General features: G+C 42.0%; 1 protein-coding gene across 5 annotated transcripts in view; it reads left to right on the plus strand.

Moving 5' to 3' along the window:
- DOCK1 (dedicator of cytokinesis 1) overlaps positions 1–26,491 on the plus strand; it is a 314,587-nt gene that overhangs the window by 166,101 nt on the left and 121,995 nt on the right. For all 5 annotated transcript variants that reach the window (XM_087764572.1, XM_087764573.1, XM_087764574.1 and 2 more), the window contains exons 28-29: positions 15,115–15,216; positions 22,062–22,156. In XM_087764572.1, the coding sequence (XP_087620698.1) occupies positions 15,115–15,216; positions 22,062–22,156 (197 nt within the window). The remainder of the gene's footprint in view (positions 1–15,114; positions 15,217–22,061; positions 22,157–26,491) is intronic.

The following is a 26,491-nucleotide window of genomic DNA, read 5'->3' on the forward strand; positions in this document are numbered from 1 at the left end:
ATTACTTGAAAAAGATGTGAAGAAAAAAATCAGCTTGCACTTTTTTGAACTAGTGAAGGCCATGCAATGTTTTGCACAGATCCGAGCATGCAAAGGCAGGAGAAGTATGATTTGTGTCTAACTCTTTCTCTGCATCCCTTGAGATTTCTGTGGCGATATGAAGTGACTTTTTAGTATTCAGTGTAAAGAAAAACGTTCCAAACGAAAGCTTTTTGTCTTTGAATGGACTCGGGGACCGGACAGCTGTATACGTGTGCATGAGTTGAATGCATCTTCGGAGTTTTAATGTGTTTTCCATCTCGGTAGTGAAACTCTTCCACTGAGAGTCTCTTGCTCTTTGCTTTTGATGGTGCTTTCCCTGGGCTCCGTTTTGCTACCTTTCATAAGGAGGTAGTCCTCAAACTTTCCTCTTCAACATTTACAAGCTCAGTGCTTTTATCCACAGAGTTTTTGGTTGTTTTTTCCCCACTTGTTTGAACGTCTGAGCTGTCTTAGCCTTGGTCCAAGTGCATCAGCTCTGACTTCCAGCTTTTCTTTTGCGGGCTTAATGGCAAAAATATTGGCAGTATTTATATGAGGTGTACGCAAAGGTGTTGATCCAGAGCTGGATCCGCTGGGATTGGGGAGTGTGCAAAGCAGCAAAGAAGGGAAGAGAAGCAGACCCACAGTTTCGGTAACGTCTCATGGTCATATACGAGAAGGAAGATGGCACTGGGGTCAAGCACAAGTCTAAAACGGGAAAGCTGCAGGCCATCTTCGGCCTAGTTACCATCTCCTTCGTCCGAGCAGAAGGGCGCGGGGTGCTCAGGCGGCGCAGGCCGCTGCCACGCTGCTGGCTTTATTCAGCTGTGACAAATGGCACTCCGCGGTATAAAAAATAACAAATTTTTTTCTTCCTTCAGCTTTGTTGCCGTATTAGAGCCATATGAAGAAGTGTTACACGCATAAAGATGTGGATTATCATGAAAATTTTAATTAAATGACTGAATAGTAACTAAAGGCATCGGAGGAGGCTGCGTTACTAAATTAAATTCATCCCATGTAGCTTTTGCTATAGGAAGGAGGCAGCCTGTGAGAGCTGAGCTCTGCGCAGCAAACCAGCCCCTTCCCCACCGCCTTCTCGGGAGCGCGGCCGCCCGTCCCGGGCCTGCGGCCCCTGCGCCCGTTCCTCTGCTGCCGCCCCAGCGGGAAAAGCTGATTTTTTTTACTTTGGAATGATATAAGTCACTGATTTTAATCTTGTTTTGGATTTAATTTTAATTGCTTTTTGAAAAAGAGATTAATTCTCATTTAGGTGTGGATATGTAATTTGAAAAGATCTCTCGACTTAAGTTGCTTTTGTTAACCACGTACGTAGGCTGTACGTATGTGAAAGCAATTACATAGTTGAATATACATCTAATCCCATTCTTAATGTTTAAGTGTTATTGTGTTAGAAAATGATAAACGACTCCTTATTTGTGAGGGGATTTACTTTTTTCCCTTATGATTTCTGCCAAGACAGGGTTGGAAGGAAAATGAAATTCAATTATAAATCGAGATTTATTTCAGTGGTGGAAAACCAGCACTTAAAAATGCTTTGTTATTACTTGAATATATTGAGTGTGTTGGATATCATAAGGAAAATTATCAAAACATGTTTTGCACTTTAGTCATAGTGAGTTATTCAATACAGAAGGTATTCTCCTAAAATGCTTTAGGTGGTTCTTGGTAGGCCTGCACGCACAGATAAACCTGAATTAGCTTCATCTGGAACCAGTAGAGGTTTATGAGCAAATATTTCCTCTTGGCCGTGTGCTTATTGCCGCCACGCCGGGCTAACAAGCATGGGGAGAGCGCTAGGCAGACACTGGGGTGCTGCTTTTGGGTCTCGGCATGCCTGGCTGCCACCAGATGGTCGCTGGAGGCGGATGAGCTCTGTCCGTTGGGAGCTGGGAAGTCCACTCCCACATCTTGCCTTTTCCATGGAATGGAAAAGGGAAAGGAGATGTCCTGGGTTTAAAATTTTTAATTTGTTTCTTAATTTCCAAGTGTATGTTATTCATATGAAATAAATGGAAAAAAATTAATTTAAAAATAAAAATCTGTGCGTGTGCAGAAGAAACTCCTGTGGCTATAGCCTGGTCTAATTACTTCAAAAAAGATGTATGTGCAGGTGCTCGCCAGTTGCTTGCTTCAGTTTTGTGGTTTGGCTTTCTTAAAATAGGCTTTTCAAATTTTAATTATTCCAGCCGATTAGTTCTTCAAGTCATCATGCTTTCTATGTATTCTAAATACTTTTTTAAAGAAATGTATTTCAATTTAATGCTTTTTGAATTCAACCTTTTTACTCACGTGGGTTAGCGCCGCTCCCATTTACTGTTTGTTCTTACCCTGAGAGTTGTCGGGAAGGGCTGAAAGCAGAAGTCGCCTCCCGTTGCCCTCTGCGCCCGTAGCTGAGTAAGTGCTGTTGTCTTCGTGACGCCTGCTGCCTTATTTTTCCGCGCTGCCTCCTGCTCCTGAAGCCAAGCGTGGCTCCTTCGGCCTTAATGGCGAGGCAGGGGTGTCCCTGCAGGTACCCGACCCTGGGCAGGTCCCACAGAGGACTGCTGGCTCCGGCTTTGTGGTCCCACAGGGCTCTGTTGTGCTCCTAGCCGGAGTTTCATGTTTCCTTTTGTGCTGTTGAATGTTGTTATTGGCCCCAAACCAGAAAAAAAGCCCAGTTTTGTCCTTAACCTCGCTGATAGCCTCCTTTTGTCCTGCTGGTGTTGGGTTTCTGCTGAGTTTAGGTATGCTGATTTCTGCAGCAGGAGAAGGATAAAGACCTATTTATCAGTAACATCCTCTTGGAGCGTATTATGTTGAACTTCTTGGTCATCGTTGCAAAAAGAGTTTTAATTAATTTAGTTTTCCACAATAGAAATGTTCAGCTCTTTTTGCTTAGATTGCATATTATAGATCGATTTCGTATTCTTTTTATGAAGTAGCTTTGAGCTTTGAAGCTCTTCTTGATACTGTACATTGTTTAGCAATAGGTTGTCTGAAAGAATCCCCCAAAGTATTCTGAGTTACTCTGAGTCTAATAAGAAAGAGAATTCAAATTTAATAAAGTTACGGGGAAGAATTCTTGTCGTTCTTGGAGATGCAACCCACGTATTATTGTTTTCAGGTTCTGCAGATGAGTCCTTCCCCATTTCCTTTAATTAAATGCAGAGTGCTAAATAGGTCTGTGTTCCTTGATAGTGTATCCTTATGAAATATAGATATGGCTGCTTCTCTGAATATCTGTAGATAGCCTCCCATACTGTCTGTAGGAAAATACTTAAACCTGAACTTCTTGCTTTTCATTGTCTAAAAGGAAACACTACTGAGTTCCTCCCCTGCTCCTGGCAAGCCTTGCACACATTTTACAAATTATAACAAGCTGAAGAAACTATAGATGAAGTAAGAGTGCCAGCGCGAGAGACAACCTACATAGGCATTAGACGAAGAGAAAACTTGCCGGTAGACAATTCCCATAGGATAATGGTGGTGATGTTCCCGTCTGTCCCGGTGGGAGAGGTGGAAGCTGGAAGCCTGGACCCTGCGAAGGCTGTAAGTGGGCGGGCGGCAGAGCTCTGCTCACAGCTCTGTGACCGTCGCAGACGGGGCCCCGTGCACACTGCGTCTGCTCCCTCTGCTCCGGGGATCGCAGCCTGTAATGGAAATAATTGGTTTCCTCGTTCCTCTGGTGAATCGTATCCTAACTTTCCAATGAAAGTCGCAACATGTGCATTAGCAGGAGCTGTGCTCCTCCAGACCCCGTCCTTGCATCTGTCCTGAAGGAGTGTGGGTGTGATTTGGGAGCCAGATTCCAAGGGTAAGGTAAGGTGAGGATATCCCTGTAGGCAGAGAAGAGCAATTTCACTTCCATGAAATCCCCTGTTTGCTGCTACTAGGTATTAATCTTTTCAGCTCCTCTTATCTGTCAATATTGGTACAGAAAGTCTAACTTAAAATGTAACCTGCCTGGGAACTGCGTTTCTCTTGTTTACCATAACGGCACGTGGATTTGTATAAATACTACTAATTTTGCTACTGTACTATGAAATATCACAGAAAGTTGAAGTTAAGTTAGAAAAGTCATACTAAAGGACCAGACTCTTATCAGCAGTGCTATCTTTCTCTGTTTAATCAGTTTTCCTACTCTTTGGGGAGGAGGGAATGAGAACATTGACTAATGGGGTTTTCATTTTGATAACATGCAAATGTGAAAAGAGCCCTGTCTTTATTTTTAATGCTGATGAGAGCCTTGCAGTAATTCCTGTCTGCAAGGACTATGTAACCTTCTACAGCACTGAAAGCTGAGAAGCACAGCACAACATCAGAGACTGCCTTCCCCAAAAACCTCCTCCCCATATCCACTGTCTGTTCTGTCCCGAAGACTTCATAACAGAGCAGCCCCGGTGGCGTGGTGTGATGGTTTATGTGATTACCAACCAAAGGTAGAAATCAGTTGGAAAACGCAAAAGCTTCCCCAAAGAGGCCTCTTCTTGCGAGATGCTTTTTAATCCAAGGATATCTAAACTGCATGTTTCTATCAACTAAATTTTGATTGCACATATTTCTGTTCTTTCTTTCAAGCTTGCTGAGCCCCTTAATAAACCAGTTGTTAAATATTTTATGTCACAACAGTCAAATGAGAAGCACCAAAAGTAGAATAATTTGTCTAAAAAATGGCTGTTGCTTTTAGAAGTGTATTCATCTGGCAGGGTCGCCTGTCTTGTATGAAGAGGAGGTTCATTTAGAAGATAATACATCTTCCCTTAGTATTCCCATGATTTGTCGTAGTGATACCTTACTGCAGCGTGATTTGCCTGCTGCAGAGAGGATATCCGTAATACCTGTTAGGCTTTCACAAGTACTGAAAGGACTTCAGCGCAGTCATTCGTAACATAGGATGCCAGTTGTCTTTTCCTTGTATTTGCAAAACTTAAATTCATTCTTCAGCTGGTCTGCATCAACGCGATCATAGTTTATTTACATGGCTTTCAACATTGGCCATGTCTGATAAGTAAAATTGTGTTTCTGATTGCATTAACTAACATTGTCGTTTACAGATGTGTTCAGCCATGAGTAAAGTGTTGTGGTGTAGGATCCGTAAACTCTATTTTGCTCGTGCCTCCTTCCAGTGTCCTTGCAAAGGCCGCAGCCTGCCGTGCTAGCTGCCGACCGCCTGGCTTTTGTGAGCATCTCCTTTCCCGCGGTGACGTTGTAAGTCTTGCCGGGGGTCAGTGCTGGGCCCCTTCTGTTGCCTCTGTAGCTGGCGCCGACACAGCAGCGTGGGCGACGCAGGGCGAAGCAAACCTCCCTGGTTGCTGAGGGTGCTGCCAGGAGAGGACACGGTCCTGCGCTGTGTGTGCACGTCTGCGTCTCGGCCATGTTATCCTCTAGCTTGATTTTTATTTTAGCTCTTTGGTGGCTTCTGTTTGCTGCAGAGAAAGTTCAGCTTTTTTTCCTTGTCATTTATCTAACACTGAGTGCTAGAACAGATAGGTCTTTCATTTTGAGAGTGCTTCAAAGGATGATAATAATAATTATAGTTAAATTAGCTTCCTAACAATAATGTGAAGAAAGTAAGACATAATTTTGTGTTGGGAAATCTACAACAAACAAGATGAAAGGCTTTCCCTGGGGCGAGGAAGGCAGTTAGTTTGAGGTTCATATTAGTGTCAGGAACTTTGTTATTCCCATGTTAAGTCTGTACCAAGACGATTGCACCGTGTGCGAGCGTGCAGCCGTTCTGTGGGCCGCTGGTTCCCACATCCGTCGCTCCTCTTGGATGCTGTGGACAGGGAGAGGTGGAGGCCTCGGGGAGGTGCTTTTGTATGAGTAATTCCCCAAACGCTGGAACGGTTGATGAGGATTTTGGAAAAGTACAGACCAAATGAATGTGCATGTTTATGAATACGTCTGTTCACTTAGCTTAACTCCAAGCCCCAAATAAGTAGCACATAATGGCATTGGTACTTAAATTGGACAGCAAAGATTTCCAGTATGCGCGTGAACTCTGGAGACAGGTTATCTCCAGTCTGGTGTCATTATATGGAAGAAATGTCCAGTTTACAAGAGAGATTGAAAGGGGCAAACAAAATTTTTCTGCAGAGAGATGTCTTTAAATGACAGGGTGGGTTGGATTGTCAAGGAGGAAGGTGAGAGCAATGTTTTTCCACCAAAACAGGGGAAGAGCGGAGGCTGAAGCTAAGAGGAGCTCACGGGAAGGAGAGGGCTCGCAGAGTCCCGTGGGAAGGGGCACCCGGAGGTGCTCGCCACTGCTCTCCGTAGCCCCCCAAAATGCTGGTGCCTGCAGTAAGGAGGCAGTGGGGTTAAAAACTCTGGCCATGCACTGGGGGAGAAGGCTGCTGGTCGCTGTTGATGGGAACTTCAGCTGCATTCCCGCTTAAATAACCCAGGTGTAACCTTCTACAGCTAGAGCTGTAACGGCAAAGCTGACGAAACATCATTAAGTGCATTTGAGGACAGTGGGTGAATCTTAAACCAAGTGGTACCAGTCTAAATTCCTGTACCTCTTTAGATGGTGCAAAAATGTCAGTGCACATCTCTGCTCTGCTGTGAGTTTGCATCTTTGAAGCCTTACTCAAAGGTTGCTCCGCTGCGTGGGGCTTGGTGGAAACCATTCCTCAAATAGGGACTGATGCAGGGGCACGCCGGCTCTGGGCTCATCTGCGTCTCTGTCCTTGTCCTTCCCCATGTGTCTGGATATCACGAGTGATATGAAAGGCTTTGAGTGTCAACCAGTGATAATTACAATAAAAGTAAGGAATTCTAAATCCCAGAATGGTTCCATTCCTATATTCAGTGCTGCATGTGTGCAAAATTCTTTAAAAACGTATTTCGTAAGGCTTTTCCTTTTTTTTTTTTTTTTTTTTTTTACTGTTTGAATACTGGCCGTACCTATAAATACTTTTGTTTTCTGTATTTTATTACTTACAATTTTATTATTAGCATTAGTGTAGACCGAGATACCTGAAACAGATTTATTGAGGGCAATTCTCTAGACTTTCAGTGAAATAATTTTTAGTATAGCAGGGGGAGAAAAAAGGTGGGGAAAGGCAATTGCATTTAGAGAACGAAAAATAAATGGACTGACCTTCAGCAATCTTAAGTGCTGTGATTTCCATTGAAGGGCATACTGTTATTACTGAGGCTGTATAGGGCTTTCTAAAGGGAAGCATTTTTGGTTAAAATGGACTTCTTTGAAAAAGAGCCTTAGAAAAATGATAAATGGTGGTGTTAAAATGTCTCATTAATTTCTTGTTTGCCTTTTACGAATGTTAGTGCAAAGCACTTTCAAACTAGGGAACGCTCTGTATATATTCTCACTGTGCGTATCATCAAGTTTCTGATAAATAAGCCTTTTACAAAATGAATTTCAGTTGAGCTCTCATGATCTCGGGTTCTGGCTTTGACCTGTGTGAAGATCCTTTTCGCTGTTCCTGCCGGAGAGGTTTCCTTGTATGCAGAGAGTTGCTCTTGGTTTGTCCCCGCTGTTTGGGAATATAGGATTTTCCTTCAGCTGAAACACTAATCAGGATTTTGTTTATTCAGAATTCATTTAGAAGCAGCAGATCAGAGCCCGTAGCAGCGTTACGGCACAGAAGGGCGTCGAAGCTGGTTGAGCATTTTTACCTTGCTGGGGCTCAGCGAGATTGGGCAGGAGTGGGAGCCTGCGGGTCCGGCCGGGCAGAGTGACGGAGAGCTGCCTCTGAAACAGGGGAAGGTGGCTGTAGGTTTGGTCTTCTTCTAGCAGTTGATAGTTGAAAGAAGTTTGGAAACCTTTGGACAAGGACTTCTTGCTAAGAACCAGCCTTTCCAAATAAAATACTTTCCCAAATAAATGCATAATTATGGTACTTCAGTATGGCTTTTTCTCTCTGTAGCTCTCAAAGTAGTTTTCTCAGTAAAGCGTGAAGTAGGAAACTGAAAAACATACCTTTGCTGCATTTATTTTGCATCCACAAAGTTATTTTGTTAATTGCAGGAGCTTTTGTCAACTTAAAATGTATCTCGGGAACTTTTTGCTTACTGGTTTGCCAGATAGGAGTCATGCTAAGCAGTTCCTGCGGGGGCTCAGCATGGAACTGACCTCTCTCAAATTTTCTCTTTTATGTAAAATGCCTAATTTGTGTTGTTTGTGAGAGCTTATGGATGCAGCAGTTCGCACCGAAGGGGCTGGAAACCGCAGACAGGTGCGGGACTGAGCACATGGGGCAGCGACAGAGGGGGCTGGCAGATCCTGGGCTCCTGACGGTGCAGGAGAGGTCCCCAAGATGGGGAAAGTTGGGAGCTTGTGGCTTCTGGCAGCAGCAGGATGGCTCTGCTCTGCCTGCAGGGAGGCTTTGGGGGACCTAACAGCAGCCCGCCAGGCTGTCGAGATGCCAGGGCCAGGCTCTTCAATGCAGTCGATCTCCACCCTTGGAGGTTTCAAGACGCGGTGGGGCAGAGCTCTGAGCAGCCGTGTCCAGCCCTGGAGCAGCCCTGCTTCCAGCAGCCTGGAGGAGAAGCCTCCTAAGGTCCCTGAGATAGCCTACATCATTATCCTGGTGACAAGCTTAGCACACCTAAATGCTATTCTTCCATACCTCACCTATGAAAATGGAAAATTTCCTTGGACTTTGTGCTCTTTTCAGGAAAATCAGCTAAATTTACATTATTTTCTATTTTGGAACCAGAGTGCTTAGATGGTCAGGATGTAGTAATCAGCATTGAAGTCCTGTAAAGGATTTCCTTTTAAAACAAGTTTTCTATTGATTGATGGAGATTGAACTGCCAGAGATCAAATCTGGATCTGTAAAATACGTTTTGAGGTAAAACAAGTTATGCAAGACTAAATAAGCTAATATTCACCTATAAGCTTCCGTATCAGTCTTCTGAATTTTGAATTGGGTTGACCTAAATGGGGTTTCTGCTAGGCAGAAGCTAGGCAAGCACTGGGCTGCTTAAATCAGATTCGGTAAAGGAGTTGTCATGTCCTGTCCGAGAGCTCTGAGAGCAAAGTTTGTCAGCTGAAAATATCTTAGTGGATCTTGCTTCATTTTCAAGAAGATGCCTTTGTAATAATGTTTGTGGCAGCAGGAAAAAAATCCCAAACATTTATCACTCACATTATTACAAGTGTTAACTTCTGTTTCTCAAAGGAAAAAGACTCGCATGTTTTATTCCTTCCATTTCCTCGTGTTCAGGAAGGCAGGGTTTGGCCTAAGGAAATGGAAAGGAGCGTATATTCAGTAAGAAATAAAGTGATAAATGTTAACGTTTTGCATTTGTTTACATTCTGCCGCTGTATCCGTGAAATAACTCTCTCTAAAGGTGCTGCTGAATTTACTGTCAGATTTTCTATTACATGAAAAGAAATGTTTGTTCTAATACTATGAGCAATATACGTATGAAATTATATACATACATATATATATATAAGTATCTTTAGGGGTATTTGGCTTTGTTTTGGTTTTGATTCCTGTCCTTACTCATGTGACGGCATGGGTAGATGCTGCTGGTAGAAGCTTAAGGAATGCGTGTCAGACTCCTTCTCCCTGCCGCACAGGCTGCGGGGATGCGGTGCCAGCTGTGCCTCCCACCCGCCGCGCGCTGGCCGGCGGGCGTCCTTCATGAAGCCCAGCGCTCTCTCCAGCGCCGAGACAAGCCCGTGGCCAGAAACGAGGTGTTTTGCTCCTGGGGAGCTGAATTACATTCCTACAGAGCGATCCCCATTCCCAGTTTTGGCGTACTTGCTGTTGGCTCTTAACCTTCATCATGCGCGTTCACCGGTGCCTGCGGTGATGTGACAGGAGCCTACGCTGGTGCATTTTAACCGGTAGCTAATGGTGAGCTGTGTGCTACTGGGTCATTATATATTATACAATACAAAGTATTCTTCAGAACATGAAATGCAGGGACACCCTTTGCCATATCCATGTTGGGTTATCATAGAATCATAGAATGGTTTGGGTTGGAAGGAACCTATGAAGGCCATCCAGTCCAACCCCCTGCCATGAGCAGGGACATCTTCAACCAGATCAGGTTGCTCAGGGTCCTGTCCAACCTGGCCTTGAATGTTTCCAAGGATGGGGCATCTCCCACCTCTCTGGACAACCTGGTCCAGTGTTTCACCACCCTCATCGTGAAAAATTTCTTCCTTATATCCAGTCTGAATCTCTCCTCTTTTAGTTTAAAACCATCCCCCCTTGTCCTGTCGCAACAGGCCCTGCTAAAAAGTCTGTCCCCATCTTTCTTATAAGCCCCCTTTAAGCACTGAGAGGCCGCAATAAGGTCTCCCCGCAGCCTCCCCTTCTCCAGGCTGAACAACCCCAGGTCCCTCAGCCTGTCCTCACAGGAGGGGTGCTCCAGCCCTCTGAGCATCTTTGCGGCCTCCTCTGGCCCCGCTCCGGGCTGGTTATAATAGCTTTTATAATATTTTGCTTAAGTGAGCAAACTTGTTTGCAAACACATTGCATTTTACATTTAGTAATGAGGTAGCTCGTCTTGCGTGGCAGCCCACAGTCTCAGCAGTTACCAACAAGTTGGCATGTGGGGCATTTTAAAGATGGATTTTTATCTTGCGAATCCAGAAGTGGTGATAATTTCCTTCGTGGCTTCTAGAAACGATAACAACTGATTTTTATTTCTTAAATTGCTTCTAATATGTATAGAGTACATCTTGTAAGCAAAGAGAAAACTTCCTTCCTTTTTATATCCTTGCAAACTGTCTGGTAATTGTGAGGGACTTAAACCCTTTTCAACAAAGTAAATTTTATGAAACTGCTCTGAAAGCCAAAGTGTAGTGAGAAGTTCATTTGAATGTTTTGGGGTGGTTTTTTTTTTTCTATTTATTTATCCATTTATTTATTTAGCTGTGTAGTCTTTTAAGGCCATGTAAGGAAAATTTTATTGAAAAATAAATGCAACTTATGCTTTTTCATCTGTTCCTGATCATGGTAATAGGGACGTTATAATGAAACATCCCTTCACTTAGCATAGTTTTGATTTCCCTTAGATTTTCTCACTCTACATAAAGAGCTTAATATTTCCAACTTAGAGATTTCCCTGGAAGAAAAAGGACAAGACTATTTAAAATAGGCTGGTTTACCCCTGAGGGAGAAAAGCATTGGCATGTGTTGTTTCTCCTGCAGGGAATTCTCTTCTCATTCTGAAATTTTTCAGTGTTAGTATTACTTGTGGGGATTATTTGATATTAAAATTTCCCTACCCGTATCTGTTAAAGGGCCATTTGAACATTTATTATTTTATTATAAAGATCATTTACGGAAATAAGTACTTTCTGAGCATTCATGTGCCTCTTCAACTTTTCCTTCAGAACTGTATTTTACAGGAATTAGAAATCAGTTTAAATTTTGGAATTGCATGATCATTTTCTTTTAATACAAAATGTATTTTCTGAATAATAATGCATTGTTCCCAACGAAGAATCAGCTGCTTCGGTGTTTTGTTTGGGTTTGGTTTTTTGTTTTGGTTTTTCTTTTAACGAAGCTGAATTACCAGTCCTCCAGCACGGGAGCGGGATCTGGCTTCCCTTAGGCCAGGCTTGCGGATGCCCTGGGTCCTATGATTTTGCTTTGGGAATACTAAATTCCCCCTTGCCTCAGTGTACCTGGTTTGAAAAGAAAGAATGAGTCCAGCGCCTCTGCTTTTGGGTAGGAGAGAGATTAATTGTGTTAAACTGCTTCCAAAGTGAATGCGCTTCTCTAGTACGATGTGTGGAAATGATCTTAGCCACTGCGTGACTGCTTCGTTTCTGAGCTTTGCAATAAGGAAGGATGTGGAAGGCTTTTGGCATAAACCTTGACACTATTTCAGTGAATAAATAGCTAATAATTGCACAGGGCAATGGCAAGCCCCCAGTGTTGCCCTTGCAGTACGTGCTGTATAAATGTAGATTTGCAATTACTCCTACAGTTAAAATTGAAATTGATTTTTTAGAGAATTAGTTTTTTTTTTTTTTCCTGTGTATTGCTTGGAGTGGTATGCTGCAGAAGATGACAATGGGCTCCAAATCCAACTAAAGATTAAAAATCAATTTAAGATTAAAATTTAATAATGTTGTTAGCTATTGCTAAATAGTTAATAGACCATATTAAAAACACCTACAGTACAAATATTGCCTATAAATAATTACAAATTTTTATTAGCATTGTAATTAAGAGCATGCTGGCTGCAAATGATAGCTCTCTAAGTGTAAAGAAAATTATGAAAAGTAAGCAGATGACTGGTAGTGTACTTTTTCCTAAGATTAAATAGATTTTCCTAACCAGCAGGGGCTTAAACACTATTTGGCAGGTGAGGATCTGAAGATAAATGTTGTAGCAGAGACGTCTGCGTGTGTAATGCAACGGAGACTTAAAGGAACAATAGTATATCAAAGAAGGAAAGGTTTTTTGTTACCAAGAGAGTACGAAGATGAGCATGAATCATTGTTTTATGCCGGGAAACAGGAAAAAACGTTGATTGACTTGTCGAGGACCCTGAACCGTTCTGCTCGGCACCACTTCTGGGACTCGGCATAAGCTGACATGACAACATTTAGCAAGCTTCTGTAATTTTCTTTAACTACAACTTAAATGCGCTACTGAATCCCATCATATTCACGTTTCATTTGTGTTTGCTAAGCTTCTTCATTTTTTGGTACTTTTTTTTTTTTCTCCAGCAACTGTTCCAGGTTTTTAACAAGCTTTCGTATTTTCACACCTCCCCGTGGAAGCAGAGTGTTTAACCACCAGACATTAAACTTTCATGTGTCCTTGCCGATTCTCACCACGCTAATTAAGAAGATACTCGTCTGTAATTCCCTCTCTCTTCAGTGACTCATCGTTTTCCCTGCCCAACGGGGACCGTCACAGCAGCTCCCCGCGGAGGAGCGCGCTGCTGCGAGGGGAGGGCTGGGCTGCCTGGCAGGAGCCGGGGATGCTGGGGGAAGAGAGAGCTCCCGTACCAGCAGCCATCCCGGCGAGCAGCCAGAGGAGGGGAGAGGGTCACCGGTAGGTGCAGAGGAGATGGCAGTCAAATTCACCCGCATCTCTAGCTCCTCCTGCGTCTAAAAATGAATATTAAAATGCATTTGAAAGTTTAACAGTTGCTCCACACTTTTTGCATACAAGGTTGCCATGATAATTTTCTCAGGTATGAAATTCATCTTTTGACTGTTGCGGCCGTGTGTCTCAACTCAAACTACTCACCAAAGGGGTAGGCAAACACAGAAATCTGACCGAGCTGTTAGCCAGTGACAGAGACCACTTTGTTAGAAGGAAGCAGAGGCTGTCTGTTGACCGCTGGATTACCTGGAAAGGGCTGGATTTGCTAACGTGGGGTTGGTGTGTTTATGTGAAGGAAGGTAAAGATACATTTAGGTGTTTCCAAAGCAATGGACTTTACAGATTATTTGAGTGAGCGAGCGTCTATAAAAAGATACCATGGGCAAAACTAAGTTTGTCTTCAGCTCTCTGGAGCATTTATGAACCATCTGCAGAACGTTGCGTGAAGTGATGGACTGAATTACATCTGCAGCCTAGTCCTAAGCAGCCAACTTAAAAATTTATAATTCTGACTAGCAATGCAACATCACTTTGATTGATGACATCATTAGGGGAAATAGGACTGAATATTATGGGCTATTGAATATTTTCTTGCAGGCATAAGCCCTTTTACAGTGTCTGTTATGTAGAGCGCTTGTTATACAGCGTTTTGACAATTAACATTTTGAGATTTTTGAGATGATCCCGTCTTATTTACATTTCATAGTAGTAAACGTTATCTTTGTACAGCCGCAGCTTCCATTCTTGTCATAGTTTGTTATAAAGTTCTTCTGATGCCACGGACCAGCAGCTCGGGTGGCCTTTCCCGTTCATATTCACGCCGTTTGCATCTGCCTAAGAACTCTTGTCAGGTACCGTTGCGTTGGGCAGAAAAAATAATTCTTTCGCATGGACAAAATCAGTTATGGAGGAGTTTAGATCTAAACTCCGTTACATAGGAGAAAAGCGAAATCAAGGAGTGCTTATCTGGCGGAGGCTGGGGGATTAGACTGTAAATAAGAAGGCTCGTAACACACACAGATAACCTCGTGTCGTTTTGCATTTGATCTCAATGACTTGGACTGATGTAGAAATAAATATTTTAAATTGAAAGTAATGCAGATCTTAAAGGTAACAATAAAAGCTCCGTGCTATGCTTAGAAAGAAGAGAAAATTCTTGAGTGTTCTGTCAGGCTGTGCACGGCATAGAATAACCTTGAAAACAGCGCAGAGAGGGGAATTTACAATTTTATCAAACCGTATATAGAATAACTGATTTTCTGAGTAATTCCGCTGTTTTTTCCCAACTTTTTTTCTTCATTAAAGACCAGAAAAGGTGTGGACGCTGTTTCCATAATCAGTCAACAGGTTTTTAGCAGATAGGCCGAGAAGGGGGATGGACAAGCAGAGAAGTCGTTTATGGGATCGGAACATCTAGTAGCCATAGCAGTGGGTTTGAGTTGCTATTACGATACTTTCACTTGCAGGAAGGGAAGATTAAACTTTTCTTTGGCACTTTTTACTTTCTCCATGGTTTGAGAGAGATGTGTTTGGTACTGCTGTTCTGTGTTTATGGAAGTTATTGGGTTTTGGTTTGTTTTGTTTTTTTAAGCATCACAGTATCTGAAAATACCACTCAATGAAACTAAATCTTGGTGTTTAACTGTGATGCTCAATATAATGATTTTTAAGAGATTTCTTCCTTGAGCAGAGTATCGACTTCCCAAATGCAAATCCTGATATTGTGTGATATTTTTAGGAGTGGTGTTATTACCTTCCAAAGCCTTTAATGCCTGAGCAATTTTTAGATGAAGAATATGTTGCAAAATCTTCAGTGAAGATGGTGATAAAACCATGAAATTGGAAGTAGAAACTTTTCAAGATGTTTTTTTTTTCTTGACAGAATTTTGCATATCCATTAATGAATTTAAATGATAGAATTATATCCACTGTACTACGTGGCGTTTTCTAGCAATATTACGTTTTGATAGCAAGTATTATGTTGCCCTATCTTAAATAATGGATTTGTTTGTACTTTTGTTTTTGATAGGGGAGTTTTGTTGCATGCATGACTGCCATTTTAAGGCAAATGGAGGACTATCACTATGCTCATTTAATCAAGACCTTTGGAAAGATGAGGTCAGATGTTGTGGTAAGTTTAACACGTTTTATCTGTCCGTAAGATAGTTTAGCTTGTGTTGGTTTTTTTCCAGTTACTGTTTGTTAAATACACTTGTGAAATGTAAACAAAATGTGTTTGACGTGACAGATTTAATATAAAAGTAATTAATAAAGCACTATGACTCAGACATTTCCTGAATTTGCAAAGGACAAAATTAACCTTCCTGCCACACACAGGAATACAGCTCGTCTCTGGAACTGTTCAATATTTTAAAAAGCAAGCACTGAGAGAGTGGATTTAAGGCAATTAAAAGAAAGCATTAGGAAATAGTAGTGCTGAGCCATTACTAAAAATCTGTTTTGTTTAAGGAGAGAAGAAAAAAAAGAAGCTTTCTTGAGGAAAGGAACTTTCAGCGTTAAATCTTCCAGATGTCCTGATTTCATTTGTTTAAATAGCTTTTACTTACAGATCCTCTCACTTTAAATTTTATACAAAACATTTTAACCTTAAGGATGCCCTTAGTTGTTAAATAAGCAATAATAATTGAAATTTGTTTTCTCAGTCGTTCGGTAGCCTAACTTAGCTAACAACACAACTTAATTAGAACACAATAGAAGAGAGTTTATTGCTAAGGAGATAACTCTCTAATGACCTGAAACTATCATTGCCATATGGCAAGTGCATGCTGCAAAGTAGCTACCAAACTTGTTGGCTGAGATCCATCAATTAGCGGATGACCTGAAGCCTGATCAGCTGTATTACATTACCCGCTCTGGTACGGGGGACTCTGCTAGGTGTTTTCGGCAGCTTTTGTCTGTATTTTAATCTTCAGGGTGGCCTTTGTTTAGGTTCCCTTCTTCCTTTCCAACCAAACGTAACAAAACCCAGGGTTTTTTCTGTATGTTTGGACTTTCCCATTTCCCTCTATGTCTTTAATTTTTGTTTTGGTTTTAAACTAAAGGACAGCAGATTTAGACTAAAGACAATGGAAAAGATTTTCACGATGAGGGTGGTGAAACACTGGACCAGGTTGCCCAGAGAGGTGGTAGATGCCCCATCCTTTGAAACATTCAAGGCCAGGTTGGACGGGGCTCTGAGCAACCTGATCTGGATGAAGATGTCCCTGCCCATTGCAGGGGGGTTGGACTGGATGGCCTTTAAAGGTCCCTTCCATCCCAAAGCTTTCTGTGATTCTTCTTACTTCTGCTTATATTCTGCAAGATTTGAGCCCTTTGCCCTGTGCCAGTTTTCAGATAAGGTGCTAGAGCCTCTGGTGCTCAGTCTATTTGTACCTGATCTGGTCTTACTGAAGTACAAAGCTGATGATTCAAGGGAGTGAAGACAAAGTCCAACTGCACAGAACGCAGATGGGCATCACAGTAGTGAAAGGCTTGCCTCCCAGTTACTCTGCTTGGGGATCTCGGAGCACTTCCATGGATAGTTCTCTTCAGTTGGTTTTCTGCTAATATAACAAAACATTCCCAAGCCAAATGCAGCTAGGGGATTGAAAATAACACAGAGAAAAGACACGAGTGTTACGGTTAACCAAGCCAAATATTTCTGTACTTTTAAAGTGGTTCAAACCATTTGGCTCTGGAAAAGTCAAACTAATTACAGGGTTTTACATGGAAAAAGGTAAAAGCAGATTGCTCTTAAAACATGTAATGGAAGAATGCAGAGAGAAAAATATTGGTTAGGAAATCTGTGATTATTCTAATGGCAATAAAAGTGTTTATTTTAAAGTCTAGCTTTTTCGATCTAAATTGTCTGAAAGGTGGTTCTGTAGGTCAGATCTTTCTTGGTGAAAACGAGGGAGTAATTATGTATTTGAAATTTGGCAAGTGGTCTATTTATAATTGGCTGTTTTAAGAGTTTGATTTATATGCCATGCAGTGCACTGGGATACATGAAGAATCACTTCTTTCTTTTGTCTTGACTCTCTGTATATTCATCCCTTTCTGCATGTTCGTGGGCTGTATAGCTGGAATTCCTCTGGCCTGTTAAGTACACATGCTGTTCCGGCAGCACGCCTACTGATTGACTGCTTGTTTTCTGCTGTTACGCCACTTGGCTGTGGTTTGTATTAGCAGATAGGCTAAGCTAAACTTGGTCAGTTGCTGTAGTGCTTTTTCTATCTTTAAGTAAAATGTGCCTTTTTAATGTTTTAATATTGTTGTTGATTAAATGATAATGTATGTTAATGGGAAATAAAATACATAGCAACCTGGTAAAACATTAAATGAGTTATATGTTAATGGTAGATAATGCTACCTTAAACTGACTTTAAAATATGAGTAATATAAATGAAGGTGTGGAGGTATAATGGCAGTATATTGTTAATCCTGTGATAAAAGGAAACTACAGTGCGTAAAGTAATTTTTCTTTTTTTTTTTTTAAACACAAATAAAATGGAGTCATCATTTAGGACAAAGGGATGAAGATACCAACCTAGTTTCTCTGCTTAAGAGAAAACCGTACATAACCTTTTCAGTGAGAACCAAGTGGGAAGTTACTGTTCTCATGAGTATTTCTTCATACATGAGATTTCATTGCTAATTTGAAACCCACATCTTGTTCAGTATTTTGTGTTTCACCATCAGAAACGATGCCCTGTGAAGCTGTCTCAGGAGCATTGCCTCCTTTCCCGTTATCGGTGCCGTGGTTCAAGTTTGCCCATGTTTCTTCTTAGGGCTTTTGCTTTCTGTCTCCGGTGGTGGGATGCTACTGAACTGTACTGTTTGTGTATACTCCTTGGTACTGTATGGTTCGGGTGGAAAAAAAGCCCTTGTCTACTTCTTTGTTTAACTTTTTATGCTTTTTCCATTTCTTTTTAATCTGACAATTTTTTGAGTCAGTGCCCTTCAACTCACCCGTTAGAGCTTAGATCCAGAAGTGTTCTCATTCAAACCTGATGTCCCTCCATATGGAGGCGATACCTGCATCTCCTGTTACACAGTTTTCAGTTTAATCCCAAAGGCATAAAGAAGCAGTGATTTAAAACTGAAGCTAGATTAATTCAAACAAATTAATTTACGTTGAAAAAATTTACAAGAAAAAGGGAGAACTTAAGTGAAGCTGCGGTTGCTTCTTCACCGTTGGAGACCCTTAAATCTTTCTTCAGCATGTGCTTTTGCTTAACCAGAAGTTATAAGCCCAGTATTGGAACTGCTAGAGGAAACTTTATGGCCTGTGTTATGTAGGTGTCAGGTTTAGATTATTATAATGGTCTTATTTGGCCTCAAAAATCTGAGAAAAGATGAGGTGGAATGCAATAAAACCAGTCTTGTATCTCTGCAGAATATATCGTTTGGGTTCATTAAGGTACTTCTGTTCAAAGAGCAATTTCTTACTGTCAAGCCTACTGTCATCCTGAGGTGAAACATCATACGAGATCTTTCTAGGACTAACTGATCTCTCTCCCCTTTTTACTCGGTAAAATTTATATTCAGTTGAGAGATATGCGGCATTAGTTGACAAAAAATATAGATGTTCATGTTTTGCGGTGTGGAGTATCTCAGAAGCATTCCTAAAGGCATTCCAGACAGCGTCCCGGAGCCAGTGAAGTATGTAGAAAGACAAACTCCATAGGATGTTTTAGATTACAGTTTTCTGCACCTCCATTTTCTTCTCCCCCTTTGGTATTTTGCACTCCTAAGCTTTGGCTTTTAATGCGAGTACGTGCATCAGTGGGTATTGTACATCCTTTCATGACAAGCTTTGACTAGCCGTTGATGTGAGCGGGTGATTGTATGGCTTAAGCAGACTCTTTGCGGGATGTGCCGTGGGAGATGCCCCGTGGGGGTGGCAGCCCGCAGAGGCAGCCCACCGGGGCCATCCACCGTGGTGGGGAGCGGCTTTCCAGAGCCACCTCAGTAGTGGAGCTCAGCAGAGGTTACCCTGTTGTCCTGAAAACCTGGAGCTGAGCATATTGGACTTCTGACTGCTATACCTCAGGACTCAGCAAAGCGAAATTTTCATCAACTTGGCCTCAAGTTTTTTTCATATCAAGTTCCTACATGTTTTAGCTAGTTATTTTTATTAAGCTTGAGAATTTTATTGAAGAACCTCTTTGAAATCCAGGTCGCGAAAAATATAGTGATACAGGTGTGGTGCTCAGCAGCCCGGGGGAGATGGAGTTGTCTAAGCCTCCTCCATCACCATCTACCCAGTTGCAGGGCTGAGCTGCTCTCTTTTCTTTCTGTAATTAGATGGGAATTGTGAAGGGGTCCCATCTATTGTGAATTTTGCTTCCTTGGGATATTAAATAGGATTTGTATTAGTAGGTGGAGAGAGATCAGGAGTTGCAGCCCTTGCTCCTTTAGTACAGGTTTTTGTTGGTTTTTAATGTTCAGAACAATTTGTTCTGCTTCTAGGTATACTGAAAATAAGCAGGCTCTACAGCAGCCCAGCAAGAACTGATAGCTCCCCCTTCCACTCCCACCCTCCCCCAGAAAAGCTGGGGTTTGCTCATAATATGAGGTTAATTCATATAAACCATTTGCTTTTCTATAAGAAAGATAAAATGGAAAAGAGAGCAATATTACGAATACATTAAATACAAGTAAGCATCAGAAGCCTTTTTTTTTGATCAATAATTAGATTAGTTGTTATAGAGCATTATTTAAAGTACCTGTGTGAGAGTAGGACTATTAAAATGTAAATATCAGTAGATTAAAATGTAGAGCTGAATCAGCAAAGTAAGTCAACTCATACGTGGCACAACCTCCGGGGTCAGGAACAAACGTGAGTCATCAACAAAGTATATGAAGATTCATCCACCATCACATGCAGCTTGATCAGCAAAGTGTGCAGAGGCTCAGCAGCTGAAACCGGTGACAAATAAAGTGTAAGGCAGAGTATGCTACAAGAAATCAGGAAAGTATACCTCTGTATTCATAAAGTATGAAGGGAAAATAAAGCCCAGTGAGCTCAGATCTGCCCTCTTGGATGGGTGAGGACCCTTCCCATGGTACCACTTCCACTAACATTTCAATTATTGAGCTCTGAAGCAGTGTCAGTAAGAAAATCACTCGATACCTGCAGCTGTTAAAAAGCACACGCTCAAATGCAGTCCTGTGCGATGCTTGGGCAGCAAAATATGCGACATGATTATTAGGCATTATGTAACTCCTTCACCAAAATACATGAAAAATGAGCAGTAAAGTATGCAGTTTGATCTCTTAAATGAAGACACATTTTACTGAGCTAGTGGAGCGTGTGGCTGGGATGAATTTTGCCTTACACAACAGTAACATCTCATTAACCACGAGCAGTTCCAAATTTTATCTCAATCCTGTTAATGTCAAAACATCTTTACTGATATTGTGTTGTTGAGAGTGACTTTGGTAAAATAACAGAGGAGTTTGTTTTACTAGTATTGCACATCTTTTGGTTAAAATGTGTCTTCAGTGGCCGCTGATGTTTTGTTGGCCCTCTTTGGCCTCGGTGTCTCCTTGGGCACCGGGAGCTGGGATGCAGAGCATCCCAAAGGAACCCTTGTGCTGTCCGCCCAGCAGAGCTGAGCAGCCTGAAAATTCAGGTTGTTTCACGATCTCGATGTTGTGTCCTCAGGATCTCTGCAGCTCCCTGCTTCCCACTGACTGTGAATTTCTGAGCCAGGAAAAACATCTGAACAGCAGAACGAAACGAAAGATGAAATGCGCCGAAGAGGCTGGCTCTCACACATGAAGAAATACTTATGAGAGCAGTAACTTCATATTTGTTTCTCACTGAAAAGGTTACATAAAAAACAGCCTTAGTTAAAAGTCCAGTGAATGTAACATCTTGGGTTTTTTTTGTAGGCATTTGACATTTTAAGGATAGACGAGATAAATACCATTACTGAGAAGCTGTAGCAAAGGAAAAATATTCTAACCTTGGAATAAAAGTTCATTTTTATCTCTGCGTGAAGTGGATCAAGGACTTTTTGCATTAAGTGCTTTTTTCCCCTCTTTATCTTTCTCTGAGCATTTGATATTACTCAAATTGTTAGATAGGGATTATAGATTCCCAAATTGTAGATGATGATTTACATTGTAAAGTACGTGAGGTTTCTGTTCCAAAGAGATGTTTGTTTATATCTGTGTAGAAATAAATTGCTTTATGCTACTAAATTAACTTTGTTCTGGGTCAGGTTTTCACTTGCAGAAGCAATTACTGCTACTCCCTTTAGGGAGAGATTCTCTCCTAGTTCTGCGATGGCCAAACCATTGCTGTTGCCTACCCCAGGCCAGGGGTAATGTGCACCACCACGCTCACCTGAATCCGGTTTTGAGCTAGAGCATGTATTTTTTAATAAATAGATAATCGTGATTTCAGGCAAGAGAAGATTTCAGGAGGGTATTCACAAGGGGAGGGAAAACTCATCAGCTGACTCCTGGGAGTTTTTTTAGTGTCATTGTAAGATTAAAATTAATATTTTCATTTTTTTTCTCTTCCCATGTGCCAGTATGATTTTAACATCTTTCCGACATATGCCAGGCATGTGTCACAGCGTGTACGCTGCAATACACGCTGCATAAGAAGGGACAGTGTGACCATCTATGGTACAGAAAATAAATTCCTTTTTTCAGCAGAAACTGCCTTTGGATAACTGGGAAACCAGTGCTAGTTCCTGACTAATAGCATGGGTTGTTTACGATGTAGGATTACTGTTATAATTTCTGAAAAGTTTAAATAGAATTATTGTAGGACTTATGTACGACATATATAAATATGCCTTAGTAGAATTTATGTATGTTGTATATGAATAATGGCTTTTTTATGAAGCGGAACAGTAAGACACCTTTAGAATCTGGTCATTAATAACTGACACTATCACTTGTAATTTTTTTGATCTAAGAGTGGTCTTTTCCAAATATTTTCTCTTCTTTTAGGATTTTCTGATGGAAACATTCATCATGTTCAAGAATCTCATTGGGAAAAACGTCTATCCCTTCGACTGGGTTATAATGAACATGATGCAGAATAAGTAAGTACAGAGGAGAAAGCACTGTAGCTCTGAGATGGCTGTTTCATGTTTGATCTGAAACAACAGTGTTGCTTGGAAACAGTAAAACACAATGCGGCAGCTAGGGTGGATTTTTTTTTTTTTCCTTCTCTGATGCAAATAATTATTTAAAAATTGGCTTTGGAGATTGTAGGGCAGTCTTTTAGTGAGCTGTTTTGGGGCTCTTGGAGTCCACCACAAATTAAGGGCGGCACTATTCAGAGAACCAAAATTTTGGATCAAACTGCAGATGCAGTAGGGAGCTATACATATCTTACAATAATTAAATGTATTCCTTTGGGGATAAATGGTATGTTTTGCATGTTACCTCAAAAACAAGTGCTTATCATACGTTGACACGGAGTTGTATGTTCTGGAATATTTTCAGTGGTATTAACAAGAAAGAATTGAAAGGGCATTTTAAACCCAGATGCCATCAGCCGGGTAATGAAGAGACAGGCTGCGAAAAGTTTCTCATCCTTTTTTTTTTGCTCAATAATTGCAGCATTGTCATTATTTAGCATGCCTTTGTGCAATGTTTTATGTTTGTGACATTTATTAAGTGTGTCAAATGCTTTTATGTGTACTGTGATGAAAGTATAAGGAAAAAACATTATATTTACTAGTTGCCTGGAGAAATCTCTTCTGTGCTTACTGGTAGCTACCATGGCTATAAAGTTGTCAGTGTTTACTTATATAAAATCCTGAACCACAGTTCCTACTCTCGTTACAAAAATGCACCATAAATTTAATCTTGGCTTCTGAAGTCTCCTTAACCACCTAATAAAATCCGTTCTTAATAAATATGAGTTAGGAGATGCAGCCATCTTTTCAGTTATACCCATCAGTTATGGGTGCACAGTTCTGCGTGGCTGCAGCTTGCAAAGCACCTGCTGTTCTAAATGAAGAGCCCTTTGAGGTTAGCTGATGAGGAAGATCTAAAGCCCTATGGTTTTCTTTTTTTTTTTTTAATTTTGAAAGTGGTTTTGCTTCAAGAACTCCAACTGTCTCGAGAGTCCTGTTGCAGGTGCTTTGGAAACCCTCACGGTGTGTGTTACCTGGCATCCTTTCGAACAGGATCTCTGTGCTTTGCTGATTTTTTTAAGAGATTGAAATCTGTTTAATATCTTTATCAATGATCTGGCCGAGGGGATCGAGGGCACCCTCAGTCAGTTTGCAGAGGACACCAAGTTGAGCAGGAGTGTTGATCTGCTGGAGGGTAGGAAGGCTCTGCAGAGGGACCTGGCCAGGCTGGGTCGATGGGCCCAGGCCACTGGGTGAGGGTCAACAAGGCTCAGGGCCGGGTCCTGCACTTGGGGCACAGCAACCCCAGGCACCGCTGCAGGCGTGGGGAGGAGCGGCTGGGAGCTGCCTGGGGGAAAAGGACCTGGGGGTGTTGGTCGACAGCCGGCTGAACATGAGCCAGCAGTGTGCTCAGGTGGCCAAGAGGGCCAATGGCATCCTGGCTTGTGTCAGGAATAGTGTGGCCAGCAGGACCAGGGCAGGGATCGTCCCCTGCACTGGGCACTGGTGAGGCCGCCCCTTGAATGCTGTGCTCAGCGCTGGGCCCCTCACCCCAAGGCGGCCATGGAGGGGCTGGAGCGTGGCCAGAGCAGGGCAGCGAGGCTGGGGCAGGGGCTGGAGCCCAAGGCTGGGGAGGAGCAGCTGGGGGGGCTCAGCCTGGAGAAGAGGAGGCTGAGGGGAGCCCTCATCGCTCTCTGCAACTGCCTGAAAGGAGGCTGGAGCCAGGGGGGGTCGGTCTCTTCTCCCCAGGAACAAGCGATGGGACGAGAGGGAACGGCCTCAAGCTGCGCCAGGGGAGGTTTAGGTTGGATATTAGGGAAAATTTCTTCATGGAGAGAGTGGTCAGGCCCTGGCCCAGGCTGCCCAGGGCAGGGGTTGGGTCCCCATCCCTGGAGGTATTTAAAAGCTGGGGAGATGTGGAGCTTAGGAACATGGTTTAGTGGTGGCCTTGGCAGTGCTGGGTTAACGTTGGACTTGATGGACTTACAGGTCTTTTCCAAGCTAACAATTCTATGATTCTGTGATTCCACAAATATGATTGGGAAGGTTTGTGTTTGGACACTATTAATGCCAGTTAACCAGTCACATGGCAATTACAGTGCTGTCAACAATATTGCGATGACTCTTCCCCCAGATGTAAAGAAGATGGGTATTCCTTATATTATCTTCATGATATTGCCAAATGACCTCTCAGTGTTCATTTGGGTGGAGATTGGACCTGATTTTTTTTTTTTTAACTGTGGAATTATGGTCGTAGAAATGTAAGAGCAAAAGTGTAGAAAAAGCCTTTCCCTCCCCACTGTTTTTTCTTTAAAGCACAAAAGTATTCTTAGCAGGCAGTTCCTTGCTCCGAAAATTTGGAGTAATACAAAGTGTGATGCAGAGGTCCGCAGTTAGGGTAGGGGCTTTGATTTGCTGATCCTTAAAAATAGTCTTGTCGTTTTCCCATGCTGAACATTAAGTCCTGAAGAATCAGAAACGGGATGTGTTGTTAAGATCTTCGATTCTTACTGAATAACCTCAGTACCCATAGAATATTTGAGTAGTATTTAAAGTTAAAAACAAAAACGTTTTTCAAGTCTTTCTAGTGTTGATGAATATCTGCAGAAGCGCTAAAGGGGGTTGTTCATCTCTAATTTACAAGTTCATTTTCATTACACCAGCCTGTTCATAAGTGCCTCTGAATTGATTTGAGTGCTTTTCATTTTTCCTGTTGAAGCTAACGTGGTTTCCAAAAACAGAAAGCTGCATTGTAAAATAACCTTTTTGTCCATCTGATCCATTTATTTTCACCCCTGTAAACTTTTATTGAGGAAAACTAGGAAAAATTTAAGAACAAATTCTGTCTTTTAAAGCTATCACGTCCTCTCAATAGAAATGCCATTTTGTGTCACTCTTGCAAAGCACTTCTTTCTGCAGATTGTGTATTGCTGTGCCATAAGCCAAATTAAGCGAGCTAATTTTTAACTATATCCAGAATGTTTGTGAGTTCATTTGTTTCCCTGCATGAAATATATCTGGTAGTGTGAAACAAAGGAAAAAAAAATACCCAGGTGGAAGTTAGACCTCTAAGCTCTCGCTGTGTGCAGCAGGGAGACCTCCCAAAGCGCTGGTGGTACCGCTGTTGTAGGGGCGGTGGGACCAGTCCCATAGGAGGGATCTCTTCACCTTCATGGCAGAGACAACCCGGGCAGCTCCTCTCCATGCGGTGGTTTGCTTCCAGATAGTTAACAGTAGATTAAAATATTCTGGCTGAGATATTGTTGCAGCTACGGGGGAAGAGGGGAATGGAGAAACGCGTGCGAAAGGCTGCGTTACAGGGAATATTTGCAAATATGTGCTTAGTTAAAGTTTAGTACTACGCTTCTTTCAACCTTACTTTACTAGTAGGATTCCTATATACATAAATACATGCACACTCATGAACAGTCACAGAAATTGCTCTTGTTCTGTACACATTCCGTGCGTGTTTTTGGTACAGTGTGTCAAAACTTCAGGGTGCTCTCTCCTTCCTACCCCTGCAGTATGCGGTGCCATGCGCAGGATTACTTCTCGTGCTCAGCGTGCTTTGTTTCAATAACACTGACAGTCACGCTGTGTTCCCACCTGTCGTGATGAAACGAACACAAAAATCTTCATATCTAATGAGATAATTGTTACTTTTTTGTTCTTAGATGTGCCACTTAATACTCTATTTACTGACTTCTCTAATTTAATTAAAAACAGAGCCTGTTGTTTTAACAAAGCAGTGTGTTAATTGAGAGTCCAAGGTTTTGAATGTCACCGGTTTCATGTAATCCTTTGGTTTGCCACCAATGTGTTCAAGGCGGCGGCGGTTTGCTGACTGCTGATCAGACGCGGCACGACACGGCAGGCGCAGTGGAGGTTCATCGGGTGCTGTGCAACCTAAGTTGTCAGAGGGGGTAAAAGAAAAATCAAACTGATGCTACGGCTTTTCATTTCACTGTCAGATTTTGGTCCAAATCAGCTGCTGTTTTACAGTAAACAACAATATCCAAGCAGCACAGATGGAAAAAATCATTGATGACGGGATGACAGAGATGAATAATAGACCGTAGCGCCTTATGATTGAAACAGCTACTTCTAGGAGAAGAGCAAGAGACTGTGTTTGAACCAGAAAGCTGAATGCCTAAAAGGCCAATACCTACCAGCATAGTACTTTTAGAGGTGGTTGATGGAAAAGAATATGCAAATAGTATTTAATAATTAAGTCTTCATCCATATATTGTCTTGAAATGGCTACTGCTTTTGGGTAAATCTAAAGAAGAGGGA

The sequence above is a fragment of the Nipponia nippon genome, unplaced genomic scaffold (genome assembly GCF_047370975.1).
Source record: "Nipponia nippon isolate SJK-2023a ecotype South Korea unplaced genomic scaffold, ASM4737097v1 scaffold_3, whole genome shotgun sequence".
In the NCBI taxonomy this organism is placed as follows: Eukaryota; Metazoa; Chordata; class Aves; order Pelecaniformes; family Threskiornithidae; genus Nipponia; species Nipponia nippon.